This window comes from Lepus europaeus, chromosome 4 (assembly GCF_033115175.1).
Source record: "Lepus europaeus isolate LE1 chromosome 4, mLepTim1.pri, whole genome shotgun sequence".
NCBI classification, from domain to species: Eukaryota; Metazoa; Chordata; class Mammalia; order Lagomorpha; family Leporidae; genus Lepus; species Lepus europaeus.
Window position 1 is genome coordinate 97365457 of NC_084830.1, and position 21431 is coordinate 97386887.

Sequence of the window (21431 nt, forward strand, 5' to 3'; positions counted from 1 at the left end):
CCAGCTCTCTGCTACGGCCCGGGAGTGCAGTGGAGGATGGCCCAAGTGCTTGGGCCCTGCACCCGCATGGGAGACCAGGAGAAGCACCTGGCTCCTGCCATCGGATCAGCGCAGTGTGCTGGCCGCGGCGGCCATTGGAGGGTGAACCAACGGCAAAGGAAGACCTTTCTCTCTGTCTCTCTCTCTCTCTCTCTCTCTCTCTCACTGTCCACTCTGCCTGTCAAAAAAAAAAAAAAAAAAAAGAAAGAAAGAAAGAAAACTTATTCTTTTATTTATATTTGAAGGGCAGAGAGAAAGAGCTAGAGTGAGTGAGCAAGAGGTCCCGTTTGCTGGTTCACTCTTTCAAGTGTCTGCAACAGCCGTTAGGCCTGGTTCAAGCCAAGAGCTGGGAACTCAATCTAGGTCTCCCACACAGATGGCAGGGATCCAATTGTCTGAGCTGTTACTGATGCCTCTCAGGGTGTATATCAGCAGGTAGTTGGAATTAGGAGTGAAGCTGGGACTGGAACCCAGATACTCTGATATGCGACATGGGTGTCCCAAGTGGTGTTTTCACTGCTGTGTCTAACATTTGTCCAGCTACTGCGAATTTTGAACAGAAAAAGAGCATCCTTTTCCCTGCCAAAGAAAGCATTTGTTAACTATAGCTATTATAGGTTAACATATTTCAGGAAGTTTCTTTTCTTTTTCTCAGTATTGCCCTGTCATATAAAAATAAAAGCATGGAACAATCAGCAGTAAGAGAGGTAAAGTTCATGCACAGAACTACGACAGCACAGCAGTTTGACTTCTCATCTCATTTAACCCACAAAACTGAACTGCTGCACAGGCCTCTGGGGAGAACAAAGGTCACAGATCATGCCTTAGAAGAAGATCCCTGGTCAAACAGCAAGTGCTCTGGAGAGTAAGGAAGCACAGGCGGTATCATGTTTTGCCAGTGAACACATTCTATCAGGCAGGCTTGTTTGAAATAGTAGCTTTTAAATTTAAATTCGGGCTAGTTTTCTTTTCACTCTCACCACTCAGTATAGGCACTCAGATTCAAATTCACAGAAGAGAAAAACAAATGCCATGTTGGCTGTTTTTCTGCAAACCTTCTGGCATGAGGCATATGGCTGAGAGGAGCCCCCTGCACATGGTCCAGCAGCACGTCTGTATGGCTGCAGGGCTCTGTGGCTATCAGTTCCTCTCAACACAGTTGCAGCACAGTAGGTAGGGATAAGTGATAGTTCATCCCTAGAATCATGGATCAGATGAAACCTGGTGGATCAGACCTGAAAGACTGTGATACACCCTAAACATTCAACCTCTTCCAGATGGGAAAGATTATTTTCTATATTGGATACTGGAATTATACAATTAATCATTTTAGAAGAGTTTTAGGAAGTAAGCAAATATTATTACCTTTACAAGAAGTGTTTTCTGGGTTGGGCATTTAACCCACAGGCAAGGTACCCACATCCCACATCAGAGTACCTGGGTTCAATATCCAGCTCTGCTCCTGACTTCAACTTTCTGCTATGGCAGAACCTGGGAAGTAGTGATGAATGGTTCAAGTAATTGGGTTCCTGCCACCCACATGGGAGACCTGGAATGAGTTTGTGGCCCCCAGCTTTGGCCCTGGCCCAACTGCAGTCATTGTGTCTCTCCCATTTTCTTGCTCTGTCTCATTTTGAAATATTTTTTTAAAAAAATAAAAAGAAGTATGTTTTGCTAAAGTTTATGAGAGTCAGTAAAAAAAAAAACACAACAGTTTGAAAAAAACAAGAGAGACAATATTATGTTTACTGGGCCATGGATGGATGACCGACAATGGATGATGTCATTAATAGGCAATTATAACATCCAGCATTCCAAAACCATTTAATAATTTGTTTTGAAGAAATACGGCATCCAAAAGAACAAAAAGACAATCTAAATATTTATTTGAATGGTTGCATGCCAAAATAAAGTTAAATATATAAAATAAAGAAATTAACCCCAACCTGAAAAAGCATCAAAGATTTCATCACTCACTCAAACATGTAAAGGGGTCCAAAAGTTTATGGCAACTGAATTATTTGGAATACTCAATATATTTCCTAAGGGAATGTTGTGGAGGGTAGTTAGGCTGCCAGTGTAACCCAAAGAACCAGATTAAATGTTAGGTGCACATGGAGCTATACAGCATTATGGCAAAAGAACATAATCTCCATAGTGCCAACTATCCCTGGGCCCCCAGTCCTGACTTCCACAACGTATATCCTGCAGTCTCCAAGCAGAGTGGCTCCATCAGCCTGCAGTATACTGGGAAACCTGGTGACTGCAGCACCCTGTGGCAGGAGCCTACCCATGTCCTTAGTGGACTCAAGTGGGCAGCTCTTGTGTGAAGTCTGCATCAAAGGTACTTTCCCTTGAACACTGTTAGGTCACAAGTTAGGGACAAGTGCTCTTCATCTTGTGAAACTAAACCTGTTCAGAAGGGAGATTGTAACGAGGACTCAAATGAGGTCTGACCTGAATAAGAACATAGTTCATGTGATTCGGGAAGCTTGTCTCATGTCTAGGTAGGCTTTCCAAATATCTGGACATACCTCCCAACCCCCAATCTATAATGGAGTTATTTTATAACACCACTTACATCCTACAACCGCCTTTTTACTAACAAAAGGAAGCATTTGTTATATCCTACATCTATATGGATCAATAAAAATGTTCTTGTGTATACTTAGGGTTTATAGGGATCTAAGAAACACATGCCTTCCAGGAAAAGAAGCTCTCAGGCAGAGTTGTCATGCACCTGAGGAAGCTATAGGCAAGTCAGACAGGCACAGAGTGAGGCCTTGGGGAAAGCTGACCACCTTATGAGGTCAGCCAGGAGAAATGATGGGTAACCCTTCACGATCCATGTGGCTATGGCTTGAATAGTCATTATGCAAACCACTGCACATGATCCCAATAACTGCTTCAAAATCACAACATCATAATTCAAAATGATATCCCTCTCCTCCCAAATACTATTCTAAGATCAGATGTCACTATAATTACATGGATATCAACAGTGAGACAGCGAAAGTAACATACAACTGAAAGAAAGAATAACAGTGAGATTGAAAACTCCCCAATCACTGCTTATGCAAATGCACTAAATGACCATTACAAATATTTCTTTTCTGCTCTGATTCACAAATTAGGATGATTACTGGAGATGTACAATTGGGGACAGATCTGTGTGTCACTCTACCTCTGCCTGTCTGGAACAACATTTTAGGTGAGATAGCACGAATTTTGCAGAAGACACACTTGTTTAATATGGATAGCATAAACATGTGACAACTTCAGTTTTGCTTAAAGTTCAAAATATGGCTTTCCATTAAATTAAGTTTTCATGGATATAAACTATCATGAAAAACGCTTTACTGTTATAGTTAGGAAAACATAGAGAAACAAATCTTTAGAATTAAAACATGTAAACAAGAGCACTTCAAAAGTTTGTCTAAAATTAGAATTAAAAGGTAAGTACACTTTCATGTAAAAAAAAAATCCAAAGTCATATAAAAGACATCTTCAAAAAGCTCACGGAAAATGCTCACTATGAAAAAACTATGCATAGACTTCACTTTTTTTGCACAAAAATAAATCTATCATTTTTCAAAAAAAGATTTATTTAGGGGCCAGTGATGTGACGTAGTGGGTAAAGCCGCCGCCTACAGTGCCAGCATCCCATATGGTCACCGGTTCATGTCCTGGCTGCTCCTACAATCCAGCTCTCTGCAATGGCCTGGGAAAGCAATAGATGATGGCCCAAGTACTTGGGCCCCTGCAGCCATGTGCAGCCATATGGGAGACCAGGAAGAAGCTCCTGGCTCCTGGCTTAGGATTGACCAAGCTACAGCCATTGCGGCCACTTGGGGAGTGAACCAGTGGATGGAGATCTCATTCTCTGCTCTGCTTCTGCTTCAAAAAAGATTTATTTATTTATTTGAAAGGCAGAGTTACAGAGAGGCAGAGGCAGAGGTAGAGGTGCAGAGAGAGAGAGAGAGAGAATCTTCCATCCACTGGTTCACTCCCCAAATGGTTGCAACGGCTGAAGCTGGGCCATTCTGAAACCAGGAGCCAGAAGCTTCTTCTGGGTCTTCTACCCAGGTGCAGGGGCTCAAGAATGTGGGCCATCTTCTATTGCATAGTGGAGAGCTGGACAGGAAGTAGTGAAGCCAGGACTCAAACTGATACCCACATGGTATGCTGGCACTGCAGGAGTTGGCTTTATCTGCTACACCACAGCATAGGTCCCAAAAACTATCTTTTAATTCCATTTTCCATGAACATTTTGAAGTGCCCTTGTATACACAATTTTTACCTTTTTAATTAAAAAAATTTTTTTATATGAAGGGAAGAATGGCACACACACACACACACACATATATATATAGGGAGGGAGGGAGGAAGGAAGGGAGGGAAGGAGAGAGAGAGAGAGAGAGAAAAATCTTTCATCTGCTTGAATGTACACTCTAAAATGGGATGCTAGTGTTCTTAACTAGCAGCTTAACCTGCTGAACCACAAGGTCAGGTCCTAATTTCTTAATTTTAAGAAAACTGTGAATCACTAAACCTGCATGATTCTTTTTGCTGTCACTTATAATGTTATAGGATTCTCCCTACCTCTGGCCTTGTTTTACAGGAAGAACCATAGGATCTTGGTTTGGTGTCTTTAAAACTACTATTGGAGATAAAAGACTAACAAAAGAACCAACCCTTGCAGCAAATCAGATGCTGTGCTGGTACATCCTCACCTTGCTCTGGTAGCCTTCTGCAGAACCTTCATTCCAGCCAGGTTGCAAGGTTTCCCTTCCAACTGTCTTTTCTTCAGGAGGGCGCCATCCAAGTGCACTTCACCAAACATTCCACAGGCATCCTGGACCAGAAGGCAGACTCTGTAAAAAGAACATTCACAATTGTTCTTTGAGGAGAAGTCTGGATCAGGATTTCCCTCTCTTTCTCTAGAAATCCACTGTAGTCATCTTCCAAAGTGGCTGAGTGAATGTAAAAGAAGCTGAATTCAAGCACATATTTTGGATTTGTACATGCAGGTGTTTGGATGGATATCAGCAAAATATAGGAGATGGAACTCTCTTAACAGTATGAAATTAACCCCATGCCAGCGGCCGCATACCACTTGTGATGCCAGCATCTCATATGAATGCCAGTTTGAGTCATGGCTGCTTGACTTCCGATCCAGATCCCCACTAAAGCACCTGGGAAAGCAGCAAATGATGGTCCAAGTACCTGGGCCCCTGCCACCCATATGGGAGCCCCGAATAGAGTTCCAGGTTCCTGGCTTCAGCCTGGCCCAGCACTGGCCATTGTGGCCATTTGGGGAGTGAGGCAGTGGATGGAAGATCTCTGTCTCTTTCTCTGTTTCTCCCTCTCTCTCTGTAACAGTGCCTTTGAATAAATACATAAACCTAAAAAACAAACAAACAAACAAACAAAAAAACAACTATAAATCCTACGCCAAATGTGTAAGTAAGCACATAAAGACAAGTACCTTCTCAAATGCCCAGAAACACAGAACCCTTTCTCCCTACTTTCATCCGTTTTCTACGGGAAGAAACATTTATATTCTGTCTGGATGCTCAATAATGAGAAAAGCTTCCAAGTAACATAACAACAAAATGGGGGCTTTCTCTGAAAAGGTACTGATTTAAAAACATGCATACCCCAGCAGGAAAAGAACCAGTGACCCCAAGGCAGCAACAAAGAGATGATGGACATCCAGAGACGTGCTGGGATCTCCCAGTATTTAAGTTCAAAGGGCAGTGTTCATGAGAGCCTGTTTATGACTGAATTGCTAGTTTCTTCATTGAAGTAACTGAGGTAAATGAAATCTTCCAAGTATTTATTACACAATGACACATTCATAGAAAATATTTCAAAGAGATTGAAAAAAAAAAAGTTAGTCAGTAAATGACGTGGTAAAATAGACTATAGAGGGGCCGGCGTTGTGGCATGGCGTGTAAAGCTGCTACCTGCAGTGCCCATATGGGGGCAGGTTCAGGTCCCGGCTGCTCCACTTCCAATCAAGCTCTCTGCTGTGGCCTGGGAAAGCAGTGGAAGATGGCCCAAATCCTTGGGCCCCTGCACCTGTGTGCAAGACCCAGAAGAAGCTCCTGGCTTTGGATGGGTGCAGCTCCCTCCATTGCGGCCAGTGGAGGAGTGAACCAGCGGATGGAGGACCTATCTCTCTGCCTCTCCTTCTCTCTCTATGTAACTCTGACTTTCAAATAAATAAAATAAATCTCTAAAAAAATAGACTGTGAGACACAAAACTATTTTTCAGATAATATCAAGGAAAGTACATTTTGGACAACGAATGACACAAGCAAACAATGAACAAGGAAAGTTAAATAAGAAGCCTTGAATGCTATTTCGGCCAGAAGGACAAGGACTCTAGGCTCTCTGATGATGTTTCTACATCTGCAGGGCACCTTGGCTCGTAAGAGAAGCAAAGGTAAATCTTGCCTGAAAGAAAGTGCCTTTAACTGTATCATTAGTGTGCCACAGAGTAAGATCCAACAAGATGTGATCAAATAATTACCACGCAACACAAGGAAGCAAGTCATTATGTGGAAAGATTCCAAAGAAATAATAGGCCTGTTGAGAACCTGAGAGATAAGAATTAACAGATAGGAAAAATAGAATTGTTATTTAAAAAAGGTAAAGTCACATACACAAAATCAAAACAAACAAACAAAAAAAAGAAGACACAAGAAGTTAGACAAAATGCCTGGATAGGTTTGAAGAAGAATGAAATAGAACTTTGCAAAAGGAAAGCTATACTTTCTGAAATAAAATTCACTGAGATGTAACATGTAGCTATCTATACTTGGAATGTGTGTGTATGGGATCTGGGTTATATAACTGATAATGTACCCTGGATGCAACTTGAAAACTGAGAGCCAAAAGCCTGAGGGAAGGGTGGAGAAACATAGAGGACAGAATGAGGTGTCACCTATGTCTAATAAAATCCCAGAAGGGCAAAACAGAGAAAGAAGGATCATTGGCAAGTCTAATGACTGAGAAATTTTCCCAACTCATGTAAGATACAGGAAGAAAAACAAATACCCAGCAGGACAACAGAAAGGAAATCCATTCTAGCACACCACAATAAAAAGAGAGAGCACCAAAGACAGGAAATTTTAACAGAGGAACACCTGCACAGAAATAAAAATCTAATTTCCAGCAATCTTCTCAAAAGCAATGAAGGAAGCTAGAAGACAGCAGAGTAATAGCAGAATATTTTCAAAATTCTTATAACCATCTTAGAATGTGTACCATGTACCATGAAAACTATCTTTCAAGAATGGTGTTGATATAAAAACATTTTCAGATAAAGAAAAGCTAGCAGCCTTTCTACCTACAGAGCCTGACTTAAATATTTACTAATGACTTAGATAATACCTAAAATAATTTCTAAATTATGTACCTTAGGAAAAAGAAAATTATCCAGGAAAAAAAATCTATAAAATGCAAGAAAGACTAGCAAGCAAAAATATAAACAAATAAAAATAAACACAACATAATAAAACAAAAACACATCTAATTATATGTAGAGAGCCAAAAACCTGGAAATGGATGGCAAGAAAGTCAACTGTAGTGAATGCAGCTCAAATGTTCCCAAGTCCTCACATCACTTTCACTTCAGAGGTTAGATACTTAATACAATAAATGTGGTAAAACTTCAAGGATAACCACCAAAGAAGAGAAATGGGGGCTGGCACTGTGGCACTGCAGGTTAAACTGCTGCTTGTGATGCCAACATCCAAAATTGAAGTGTTGGTTTGAGTCCTGGTTGCTCTACTTCTAGTCCAGCTTCCTGCTAACATGCCTGGGAAAACAGCAGATGATGGCTTAAATATTTGGGCCTTTGCTACCCATGTGGGAGATCTGGATGGAGATCCTGGCTCCTAGCTTTGTCCTGGCTAAGACCTGGTTGTTGCAACCATTTGGGAAGTGGACCAACAGACAAATGTGTCTTTAAAAAGTTCCATATCTGGGGCCAGTGCTGTGGCGTAGTGGGTAAGAACGCTGCCTGTAGTGCCAGCATCCCATATGGGCGCCGATTTGAGACCCGGCTGCTCCACTTCCGATCCAGCTCTCTGCTATGGCCTAGAGTGCAGCAGAGGATGGCCCAAGTCCTTGGGTCCCTGCATCCGTGTGCAGACCCAGAAGAAACTCCTGGCTTCGGAATGGTACAGCTCCGGCCATTGTGCCCAACTGGGGAGTGAACCAGCAGATGGAAGACTTCTCTCTCTCTCTGCCTCTCGTTCTCTTTCTGTGTAACTCTGACTTTCAAGTAAATAAATAAATATTTTTAAAAAATTCAAAATGTAAGAAAAATTTTTAAATAGATATTTGTCCTTGATTTTTTATTTAATTATATTCCTTAGGCTGCAAATGTGTCTGATAGGATATGGAACTTTTTCTTTTTTTCAAAGATTTATTTATTTATTTGAAAGTCAGAGTTACACAGAGAGAGAGGGAGAGGCAGAGAGAGAAAGAGGTCTTCCATCCTATGGTTCACTCCTCAATTGGTACTCCACAGTGCTAGTCCCTGAAATTTTTTCAACAACATACTTTTCAACTCATAAATCAAACAGGAAATCACAGTGGAAAAGAGATAATACTTTAAATTAGTTGATAATAAAAACACCACATTAAAACCAGTGAATCACAATGACATGTTAGGAAACATATAGTCTGTAGCCTTTATACCAAATGTTAGCACTTAAAGCAAAGTCTAGGGTGTTTCTGTCACAGATCAGCAGGACTTATCACCACATGCAGAGGGCAGGGCATCCTCCTTAGGAAATGCAGTCTTTTCCACCTTCAGCTCACCTACATGTCTTGGTCCCCAAGGCTCTGCCTTGATCTCCCTATTTAGAAGTAGAGTAGAGAATTCTGTTATGGAGTTGGGTAGGGGATGAGGATGCCTTTAAATGGTGAAGACAAAAACAGACACTACAAACCAACTGTAAAACTGTATATTTTCATTCCCATTCTCAAGGAGCATACTGTAAACTGTGATACACCTCAGTTCTCAGAAAGAAGGGAGGGAAACGAAATGTGATTGGGATTTGAATGGAAAAATTAACTCCAATCCAGAAATCTACAACCAGACAATATGCACATAAAGTTTGAGGACAGATTATTGACAGTTTCATGAATGGATTCAAAAATTTTGCCTTTGACACAGCCCTCATTTGCCCCTCTTTAGGAAACTAGACATAGGTACTGAATGAGGTTAACTAAGAAACAAAGATATGGGGGGCAGTGTTGTGGCACAGCAAGTTAAGCTGTGCCTGTTGACACCAGCATTCCATATGGGTGCTAGTTGGAGTCTTAGCTGTTCCACTTCCAGTCCAGCTCCCTATTAATGGCCCAAGAAGAGATGCTGATAATTAACAGAGGCTGGACACAGAATTCACAATAAATACATAGAAAACTAAATTTAAATACACAGGAAAGAAAAAAACATTTTTTGAAAAGATTTATTTATTTGAAAAACAGAGTTGCAGAGGGAGAGGGAGAGGGAGAGGGAGAGGGAGAGGGAGAGGGAGAGGGAGAGGGAGAAGGTTATCTTCCTCCAGCTGGTTCACTCTCCGGATGGCTACGATGGCTGGAGCTGAGCCAATCTGAAGCCAGGAGCCAGGAGGTTCTTCTGGGTCTTCCAAGTGGGTGCAGGGGCCCAAGGACTTGGGCCATCCTCTGCTGCTTTTCCAGGTACATTAGCAGAGAGCTGGATCAGAAGTGGAGCAGTTGAGACTTAAACTGACGCCCATATGGGATGCTGGCACTGCAGTCCAGGGCTTTAACCCACTGTGTCACAGTGCCAGCCCGAAAAGTTTTATTATAGTCAAGACGAATACAAAACTCCCCACAAACAAAAACACAAAGCCTTTCTCCTTTTGATTGTGTTCAAAAAGGGAATTAGCTAGTACCTGTGCTTTAACTTTGCTGTGACATTTGCTTTTATCTCAAATAACCAAGAAAGGGTGTACTTACTTATTCTTCCACCCTAGAGATGAGTTACCATTATTGTTCTTTTCCTAGCTTTTGTTCACATTTGGACACACACACTCCCACCTTGTATGGCTTCACAGCTCAGTGGCATGCTGGCTCAGGCCTGAGGTAGAGTCATTCCCACTGGTTCAACTGGATTGAAACTGGCATTCCACGGACAGCCCAAACCAAACTAGCTTATGATAAGCAGCACATGCAGAATTCCAAGCACTTGTTATGCTTCTTGCTCTGTCAAACACTATCTTCTAAAATCAGTGCTAGTGCAACAGGCCTGAGCAGAAAAGAGCCCCATGATCAACTGGTTTTTCCTGAACAACCAGACAGTATCCTAAGTTAAATCATACTCAGTGGAACTCACATAGTCTCACAGGCAGGCAGTACCATGTTAGCAACTCTGGATCTTGCAGCAATCATTTACTTGTGTGGACTTAATTTTACTCATATTTTCACAGGAATAAGACAACCTTACTGAGAGATCTGCTGTGAATATTAAAAGTGACTCACATGATATAGGGCTTGGCAGAGGGATGGGCACAAGCATATATATCTTTCCTGGGTGGGGTACTTAGACCAGTTCTTATAATTTTCTTTTCTTTTCTTTCTTTTTTTTTTTTTTGGACAGGCAGAGTTAGAGAAAGAGAGAAAGGAGAAAGGTTTTCCTTTCCTGTTGGTTCACCCCCCAAATGGCTGCTACTGCCGGAGTGTTACGGCCAGCGCACCGTGCTAATTCAAAGCCAGGAGCCAAGTACCTCCTCCTGGTCTCCCATGCGGGTGTGCAGGGCCCAAGCACTTGGGCCATCCTCCACTGACTTCCCGGGCCACAGCAGAGAGCTGGACTGGAAGAGGAGCAACCAGGACAGAATCCGGCGCCCCAACCGGGACTAGAACCCAGGGTGCCGGTGCCATAGCGGGGGAAGATTAGCCAAGTGAGCCATGGCGCTGTCCAGTTCTTATAATTTTCTGCACATAGTTTTTTTTTTTTTTTAAAGACTTATTTATTTATTTGAAAGGTAGAGTTATAGACACAGAGTGGGGAGACAGAGAGAGGTCTTCCATCTGCTGGTTCACTCCCCAAATGGCCCCAATGGCCAGAGATGGGCTGATTAGAAGTCAGGAGCCAGGAGCTTCTTTCAGGTCTCGCATGAGGGTGCAGGGGCACAAGCATTTGGGCCATCTCTCACTGCTTTCCCAGGCCATAAGCAGAGATCAGAAGTGCCCATATTGGATGCAGGTGCCGTAGGCAAGGATTAACTTACTACTCCACAGAGCTGACCCCTGATGTAACCATTTAATTATCATTTGTTTCTTCCTTTCCAATTCTTGTGCTTTTCATTTCCATCTGCCTTTTAGGAACTTCAGGTCAACACTAAGGAAAAACCAGTGACTTTGGGCATCCTCACACTAATCCTGATATTGAAGAAAATGTCTTCCCCATATCATAACCAAGAACACTTGCTAGGGGGTTGGTTCTGTGGCACAGTACATTAAGCCTCCACCTAAGGCACCAGCATTCCATATGGGTGCTGGTTCCTGTGGAAGCTGCTTCTCTTTCGATCCAGTTCTCTGTTGATGGCCTGGGAAAGCAGAGGGAGATGGCCCAAGTGCTTGGACTCCTGCACCCACATGGGAGACCCAGAAGAAGCTCCTGGCTCCTGGCTTCAGATTGACCCAGTTCTGGCTGTTGGGGCCATTTGGGAAGTGAACCAGCAGATGGAAGATCTCTTGTCTTTTTCCCTCTCTCTGTCTGTAACTTTGCCTCTCAAATAAATAAATCTTAAAACAAAAATGAAACAAAACAAAACAAAAACCTTTAATATATGAGATGAATGCCACGGCCTAGTTGTTAGGTAGAGTGCTTTGTATATGACCAAAAACAAAGTTAGTTGTTTAAAAAAATCTAAATATTTAGTAATATTTTGATCTGCTTCACTGATGATCAATGCGTTCATTATATACTACTGCATAACAAATAGCTGCATAACTTTTAGAAGCTTAAAATAATGAACACTTATTTTTCCACAGTATACATAGGTCAGAGATTCATCCTGATATCAGCTGGTTAGTGGCAGATTCTGTTCTATTTACATCACTTTATCTTCAAAAGGCCCTTGGGGGTAGGCTGCTGTTATCCTTACGCAGTACACAGAATACTAAAAAGTCAGAGAGGTTTACTATATTGTTCTAGGGCACACAACATTAAATAAGAAAACTCTAAAATTACATATAGTGAAATAAATACAGAGCCTATTTGACAAATACCATTTGAAATTAACAAAAGGAGAGAATTATCAGCCTAATTTCTGGAGCTAAAGCTCTGTAAGAGATCAAGTGTAAGTGAAATTGATTTACATACCATTATTAACAATAAAGAACAGAACTTTGCTCTAAATTATTGTGGTTTAAGAGACAGCTCTGCACTGATGGAATGTTGTCTATCTGTGCAGTCTAATGTGACAGCCACTAGACACATGTGGCTATGGAGTGCTTGAAAAGTGGCTAATGTAGGCCAGCACCACGGCTCAATAGGCTAATCCTCCACCTGTGGCACCGGCACACCAGGTTCTAGTTCCGGTCGGGGCACCGGATTCTGTCCTGGTTGCTCCTCTTCCAAGCCAGCTCTCTGCTATGGCCTAGGAGTGCAGTGGAGGATGGCCCAAGTGCTTGGGCCCTGCACCCGCATGGGAGACCAGGAGAAGCACCTGGCTCCTGGCTTCAGATCAGCGCGATGTGCCGGCCGCAGCGTGCCTGCCACGGCGGCCATTGGAGGGTGAGCCAACAGCAAAAGGAAGACCTTTCTCTCTGTCTCTCTCTCTCACTGTCCACTCTGCCTGTAAAAAAAAAAAAAAAAAAAAGAAAGAAAAAAGAAAAGAAAAGAAAAGTGGCTAATGTGGGGCTAGGACTGTGGTGTAAAGGGTTAGGCCCTGGTTTGCGTCCTGGCTGCTCCACTTTCATCAAGCTCCCTACTAATGGCCTGGGAAAAACAGCAGAGAATGGCCCAAGTGCTTGGGCCCCTACCACCTATGTGGGAGACCTGGATGAAGCTCTTGGCTCCTCCTTCAGCCTGCCTCAGACTTGGCTACTGCAGCAATTTGGGGAGTGAAGCAGTGAATGGAAGATCTGTGTCTCTCCTCTCTCTGTAACTCTACCTTTCAAATAATAAATAAATCTTGCCAAAAAAAAAAAAAAAAGTGGCTAATGTGACTGAGGAACTGAATGTTTAATTTTAATTAGTTTAAATGTAAATATAAATAACAAGCTGTGTAGCCAGGGGCCACCCTAATGGACAGCACAGTCTAAAGACATACATAGAAGAACCAAAAGTTATGAATACTTAATTACTTAAACATTCTTTTAAAGATCACTACAGTGATAATCAATATTAGGAAAACCACGGCATAAGTGAACAAGAGGTTACTACAAATAATCTTCCATTTAAACATTTCCTTTTTTACAAAAAGATTTATTTTATTTATTTGAAAGGCAGAGTTAGAGAAGGCAAGACACAATTGCTGGGGCTGGGCCAAGCCGAAGCCAGGAACCAGGAGCATCTTCTGAATCTCCCAAGTGGATGTGGAAGCCAGGCTCTTGGACCATCCTCCACTGCTTTCTTGGGTACATTAGCAGGGAGCTGGATCAGAAGTGGAGCAGCTAGGACTTACATTGGCAAGGGATGCCAGTGTTGTAGGTGATGATTTAACCCGATACACTGCAATGCTGGGTCCTAAAACATTTCCAAATTATGTTTCATCAAACACTAATATTCACAACCTATTAATGGATGCTCTTTGAAAATCGTCACTACCACTAAAATGCTTCTAGCAACATTTTTTTTTTCTGATTGCATTGTAGCAGATTTACTCAGGAAGATACATCAAAACCACATATGAGGTTACTTCAGAAAGCTTATGGAAACTATGTTGAAAAACTATGCCTGGACTTCCAAGTTTTTTTGCACCAAAATAAACTTCTTTTAAATTCTACATTGTACAATCTTCCAAACATGTTTGTATATTTTTTACTACATTCAATCTTCCAGTATTTTAAAACCAAGACCACAACAAAATCTGATGCACCTAATGAATATGTCATTCACTATAAGATAAGTAGTCTTAATATTTCCACATATACTAGTACCTATGACATTATTCAATATGTAGTAGCTATAAGATATTTCTATAGGACAAACTCAATTTACATGGTACTGTAACTAGAAAAAAGGAAACTTTACACAAAAATTAGGGTTCTGTAGCTAAGATTTAGGTCTGGTCCAAACAAGTAGAAAGCTAGAATCCTTCAAAATGAAGATGAACAACTGTGACCTTTGAGTCTTACAAACATGAAGAGGTGAGTTTCTCAAGACAAAATAATCAATGTTCAATCCTACTGACTTAACTTCAGGAATTAAAGGTCAAAAAGGGGATATAAGTAATTGGTTTCTTTCAGCATTTTGAATATGATGCCATCTGGCTTTCATGATAAGACATCAGCTAATATGAAGTTTCATTTATTTCTTTATTTTAAAGGCAGAGTGACAGAGACTGGGAAACAGAAAGAGAATACTGCTGGTTCACTCCACAAATGGCCACAATAGCTAGGCTGGGCTAGGCAAAAGCCAGGAGCCAAGAATTCCATATGAGCCTCCCACATGGGTGGCAAGGACCCAAGTACTTGGGCCATCATCAGCAGGAAACTGGTTCAAAAGTGGAGCAGCCAGGACTTGAACCAGCATTCTGATTTGAGATGCCAGTGTTACAGGCAGGCAGTGGTCTAATCGGCTGCACCCTAACCCTAATGAACCCTAGCTAATATCTTATAGGAGTTCCCTATATATAATGAATCATTTTTCTCTTGATGTTTTCAAGATTTTTTCTTTATATATTTTTTAAGATTATTTATTTATTTATTTGAAAGGTAGAGTTACAGACAGTGGGAAAGAGAGACAGAGATAAAAGTCTTCCTTCCATTGGTTCACTCCCCAAATGACCGCAACTGTCAGAGCTGTGCTGATCTGCAGCCAGGTCACTCATGCGGGTGCAGGGGTCCAAGCACTTGGGCCATCTTCTACTGCTTTCCCAGGCCACAGCAGAGAGCTGGATTGGAAGAGGAGCAGCCAGGACTCGAACTGGTGCCACAGGTAGATTAACTTACTGTGCCATGGCACCGGCTTCCATATTTTATTTACAACATTTTTACTGTGAGATGTCTGAGTATGGATCTCTGAATTCATTATCCTTGGAATTCCTGGATTTGTAAAAATTTCATCACATTTGAGATATCTTAAGTCTTTCTCTCCTCTCTCTCTCCCTAGAGTTACCCAGAGAGGGAGGAGGAAGGGGAGGAAGAGAGGGAGGGGAGGGAAAGGGAGAGGGAGAGGGAGAGTTCTTCCATCCACTGGTTCACTCGCCAAATGGCTGCAATGTCTGGGGCTAGGCTGGGCTATAAAGCCAGGAGCCTGGAAGTCTATTTAGGTCTCCCATGTGGGTGGTAGGGGTTCAAGTACTTGGGTCATCTTTTTTGCTTTCCCAGGAACATCAGTAGGGGGCTGGATCTGAATTAGACCAGCCAGGACCTGAACTGACACCCATATGGGATGACAGTGTCAAAGGTTGCGTCCTACCCCGCTATGCCAGAATGCCAGCCGCTAGCCATTATTTCCTAAATATTTTTTCTGCACCAGTATCCCTTATGCACATTTGTCACACATTTGTTGCGAGATTTAATGGTGTCCTATATTTCTGAGAGGGTTTGTTTTTTCATTTTCTTCATCCCTTTTTTTTTTCTTTCAGATTACAGAATCTTGATTACCCTAGTCTTGAGCTCACCAAAGCTATCTTCTGCTCTCTCAAATCTATTATTTAAAGTGTTCCCCTTGTTTACAGTGTTTTGCTCCTTTCCACAAAAAATAATTGTTGAGAGGTCATGAAAGTCACTTCTTTCTTTATTGTGTAATGTATGAAAACATCCTTTGCTGAATGTCCTATTGATAGTTTATATTTATGTAAAACATACTATATTATCCTAGTATCCAATTTATAGCACAATTTGTATTTTTATTCTTAATGATACTAAAGTCTAGCTTATTATTTCAAATCTATTTTAACGCATCTCTGTCAATTCACCGACATAACCACAGAATTAAAAACCTGGGATTTAATGGATAAAACTTCCACATCCCATTACATTTTTCTTCTTTACACTGGATGTGTGTGGCTTAGAGACTGCTATCACAATAAATTGACTGCATAGGTTTTTGTCACCTCCTGTTCTTCAGGTAGCACTTGAATTTTCTCTTCCATTCCTCCTATGAGTATGGCAAGCCAGACTGCCAAGGATGTATGTGATTTTATTTTAAATATTGCTTTTCAATGGGTTCCCCTGGGCCAGAGTAGCTTGTTCAACCAGTGTGGTAAGAGCTGCCATGTTGGTAATGCCTTCTCTCCTTGCTGATCTTTCAAGTCAGCAAATTGTGACCTTTTGTCTTCCTTGTGGCCACAGCTGCTCTGACTGCTCCTCAGTGGGTACTCTTGGGGAGTACTTGTACACAACTTTGTGACCCCAAGGTTTGACTGTGTTCCTAGGAAAACTCCTAGTTCTTCTGATTCTCTTTGTAAGCCTATTGCTTTGCCATTTGCTGGGAGCTACAGGCACTTTCTGAATTGTTGTCTACCAGGATTTCTATTGTTTCCAACAAAACCTTTGTAAATGGAATTCTCCTACCATTATACAGTCATCAACACTTAGGCAGTGCAATAGTACCCTTCTTAAAACCTGCTTCCCTCTGGTCAAAGGCTCTGGGCCACTTCTCAGGAGCTAGAAGTGGGGAGAGTGGTCTCCTCTCTTGGTGTGACATTACTGCTCTACAGGTCCTCAGGCATGTAGTGATATGGCTCTTCTGGATTTGTCTCTTCTTCAGGGAGCCTCTGCAGTGGGGCACTTGGGCATTCTTCTTGGTGGGTGATTAGAAACTGGTGGCTAGCCCTCCTAGGGTGAGATGTACCTTTGACTGGGGGCTGAAGGCCAAGGGGTCATCTTCTTGAATAGCCCTTTATAGCAGATCCCCAGCATAGTCTACATAAACCAAGTGTGAGTAGTGGGGAAGGGCTATAGCTGAAGGCCACAGACTCACTAGTCTTACTGAGACTTAGTGAATTTTCTTGATTCCACTGATGAAATGTTTCTCCTTTTGTTGCATGCCCTTAGGACAATTTCCAGAGACTTTAAATGACTGCTTTTATAATTTTCTCCAGTTAAATGTTTGTTGAGAGAAGAACCCACTGTGTCTTCACACTGCCACTCCAGAAGTCAGTTTTCTGTTTGTTTCTTTGATTCACTTCCACTGGAAATAAAGATCCTCTGGATGCTTAGCATGTGCCAATGGGAAAATATAATGGCTCTTTAGTCCTTATTTATAAGTTTTGAGAATATTTGGAAACCATCCCTTCTGAATTTGTAGATTTAAGTGTGAGCTGTTCTTTTTTCCCCTAAAAGACAGCTTGATTTGCTTGAACCTGACAAATGAGCCAAGTACAAAACTACCAAACCAGACAATGTAAGTACCACAGATGCAGTGAGGCATGGAGGGTCACAGAACCTTGAAATAAGTATCACAAGATCCTTAACAACAAAGCACTCAGGGGTGCATCATTGTGTTCCAAAATGGTGTTGTGGCCTTTTGGAGATGTCTAATAAAGCTGTGACCCATCCATTTTTGTGCAAAATAGAGCAAGACTGTTTCTCAGTTAGGTCCTCTGTGATGTGTTGGGTACCTGGTGGTGAGCTCTACAGCAGCTGCTCTCGGTACTTCCTTGGGGGAGAGCAACTTAACACATGGGCAAATATGCAATCACAAATTGTGAGAGCTAGGAAGGAAGTGAACAGAGTGCTGTAAGAGACAACACTGGGGAGATGGGGTGCCAACACCTTAAACAAAGTGATCTTTCACCTGAGCCTGAAGAAACAGCAGCCAGCTATGCAAAAAGTTGAGAGAAAGTCATGGTAAGGCGACAGGGATCAGAGAAAGAGCTGGCATAAATCTGTCACCATACCTTCCCTCAGGGTTGCCTCTAAAACTCCTCCCACGATCGACCCTAAACCAATACTGTAGCAAAATTACCACTTGGGAAGAAACCACTGCTGACCAAAAATACTCAATACAGCTGCTGACTGGGTCTCCCTGGTGATCTATGGCCTATTATATCATTTTAATAAAATTGCCCTGACTGACAATCCCACTCCCATCACACACTTGATTCTACGACATTTAAAGATTTCCCAAAAAGGTGAGAAATTGAGCAGTCACCAAATTCCTAGGAATCTCCAACCTTTCCTGGAAAACTCACCCAAAGCAGCACCTGTTCTATCTCCAGATCATATAAAGGAATGGATGATCCCACATCTCATGGGTTACAGGTCATTCTATAGCATTCCCACATTCCTTCTTCAGTATGTACTTTCGCTTTATTAATAAATCTTATTCCTCTACTATCCTTTTTCTACATCTCATCCTTGAATCTTTTGTGTAGAGACTAGAACCTGGAACCCTCAGTCTCTCAACAAGGAGAAAATGTTCATCAGAGGGCCCGGCGTGTACAAAACCTAGGACAGGGAAGAGCTTTCCCATGTTTGAGAAACTTAAGGCTTGAAGATAATAAATGAGAAAGATAACACAGGTCTCTTCATCAGTTCCAACAGCGATTAACAAAAGTATCGCTGACTGAGTGCTGCATACACAATAGAAATTTATATCTCACAATTTTGTAGTTTGAGAAGTTCCAGGTCAGGGCATTGGCAGATTTAGAATTTGGTGAGGCTAATTCCCCACAATAGCCATCTTTTGCTGCAGCTGGACAGGGCAGAAGGGGCAAGAGATCTTTCCCAGGCCTCTTTTATAAGGGCATCCATTCTAAGTATAAAGGCTCTGTCTTCATGAACCAGTCACCTTCCAAATGCACTTCCTAATACCATCACCTTGGGTTTGAATATTTCCACATTGGGATTTTTTTGAGGGGGGCACAAACATTTGGACCATAACAGTAAGAGAAAACAGTGATGGAGTTCAAAGACTATTTAATATCTGGGGCTTCTAAGGCATTATTCCTAATTTAAAATTTTTATTCATTTGAAAGGCAGAGAGAGAGAGAGAGAGAGAGAGAGAAAGCTACAGGGATTTTTTCATTTGCTAGTTCATTCCTCAGATGCCTACAAGAGCTAAGGCTGGACCAGGCTGAAGCCAGGAAGTAGGAACTCAATCCAGTTCTCCCATGTGGGTGGCAGATGGGTGGCAAGTATGCAAATTCTTGAGTCATCACCTGCTACCTCCCAGGAAGTACATTAGCAGGAAGCTGGAATCAGAAGTAGAGTGAGAATTGGAATCCAGGTATTCCATATGTGATACAGGCTCTCAAGCAGTCTTAGTCCCTACACAACATGCTTGCTTCTTATTGTTGATTTAAAATGAAAGTTAAGTGTGTGGGAAAAAAACCAACAAACTTTGATAAGCACTTAAAAAGAAGGGAGCTAATGGGGTTCAGAGATGGACAAAGAGACACCATCTCTGAGTAAGGCCCAGTGTAGGGGCAGAGGCTACGAAGGGCCCTGTGTAAAGGGGCTGACCCGACCTGGGGCTGTGGTGGTAAAAAAGGGGCATGGGTGTCAGCACACTTGCCTCCTGCCATCTAGGAGTAAATGATGGGGTACCACTCAATGGAAATAGATGAAGGTTCTGGTTAAATTTTTGTTTCAAAAATGCAAGCTTTGGGGCAGAGTAGAGGCTTGGAATAGAGAACTTTTAGGGAGTATCCTTACATCTGGTGGGAGCCCATGCTCTGAATCAATGACAATCACCTGTTAGAAAGAGCGAGGCTAAAAGTGGTGCTCATGTGATTCTGCTTGGCTAATATCTTCTTTGTTTCTACGCTGGTAACATTTTTTTTTTTAAAAGATTTACTTGTTTATTTGAAAGTCAGAGTTACACAGAGAGGCAGAGAGAGAGAGAGAGACATCACTGGTTCACTCCCCAGTTGGCCACAAAGGCTGGAGCTGCAACGATCTGAAGCCAGAAGCCAGGAGTTACTTTTGGGTCTCCCATGCTGGTGCAGGGGCCCAAGGATTTGGGCCATCTTCTACTGCTTTCCCAGGCCATAGCAGAGAGCTGGATCAGAAGTGGAGCACCCAGGTCTCAAACCAGCGCCCATATGGGATGCCGGCACTGCAGGTGGCGGTTTTACCCGCTCTGCCACAGGGCTGGACCCACGCTGGTAACATTTTTAAAACATTGTAACTGAAATGGGAAAGCAATGTAAAATTCAAATTTCTCATTATCTTGGGAAACCTAGCTCTGCTGGTACTAGGTCAACACTTATGGAACTTGCAGAGCCCATGGCAGCTGGCTCATCTCAGGGCTTTTCCCTCTACTCTTGATCCCAAGTCCCTCATAGCTGTGCTCTTCTTCAATTCTGGCCTCTGCCATAAAGGGGTCATGCATTAAAAGAAACACTTTGACCCATGGCCAGCATCCTATTGAATGGGGAAAAGTTGGAAGCATTCCCACTGAGAGCTGGTACCAGACATGGATGCCCACACTCATAACTGTTATTCAATACAGTCCTGGAAGTTTTAGCTATAGCCATCAGGCAAGAAAAAGAAATCAAAGGGATACAAATTGGGAAGGAGGAAGTCAGACTATTCCTATTTGCAGATGACATGATTCTATATATAGGGAATCCAAAACACTCCACCAAGAGACTATTGGAACTCTTCATAGAAGAGTTTGGTAAAGTAGCAGGATATAAAATCAATACACAAAAATCAACAGCCTTTGCACATACAGACAATGCCATGGCTGAGAAAGAACTTCTAAGATCAATCCCTTCAGAATAGCTAAAAAAAAAAAAAAAAAAAAATGTCTTGGAATAAATTTAACCAAGGATGTCAAAGATCTCTATGGGGCCGCCGCCGCGGCTCACTAGGCTAATCCTCCGCCTTGCGGCGCCGGCACACCGGGTTCTAGTCCCGGTCGGGGCACCGATCCTGTCCCGGTTGCCCCTCTTCCAGGCCAGCTCTCTGCTGTGGCCAGGGAGTGCAGTGGAGGATGGCCCAAGTGCTTGGGCCCTGCACCCCATGGGAGACCAGGAGAAGCACCTGGCTCCTGCCATTGGATCGGCGCGGTGCGCCAGCCGCAGAGCGCCAGCCGCGGCGGCCATTGGAGGGTGAATCAACGGCAAAGGAAGACCTTTCTCTCTGTCTCTCTCTCACTGTCCACTCTGCCTGTCAAAAATTAAAAAAAAAAAATCTCTATGATTAGAAGACACAAAAAATGGAAAAATATTCCATGTTCATGGATTGGTTGGAAGAATAAATATCATAAAAAT

General features: G+C 42.3%; 1 protein-coding gene across 5 annotated transcripts in view; it reads right to left on the reverse strand.

The window, feature by feature from the left end:
• The window catches only part of SPIDR (scaffold protein involved in DNA repair), a 455986-nt gene that overhangs the window by 59015 nt on the left and 375540 nt on the right, over nt 1-21431 (reverse strand). For all 5 annotated transcript variants that reach the window (XM_062188525.1, XM_062188523.1, XM_062188524.1 and 2 more), the window contains one exon: nt 4773-4913. In XM_062188525.1, the coding sequence (XP_062044509.1) occupies nt 4773-4913 (141 nt within the window). The remainder of the gene's footprint in view (nt 1-4772; nt 4914-21431) is intronic.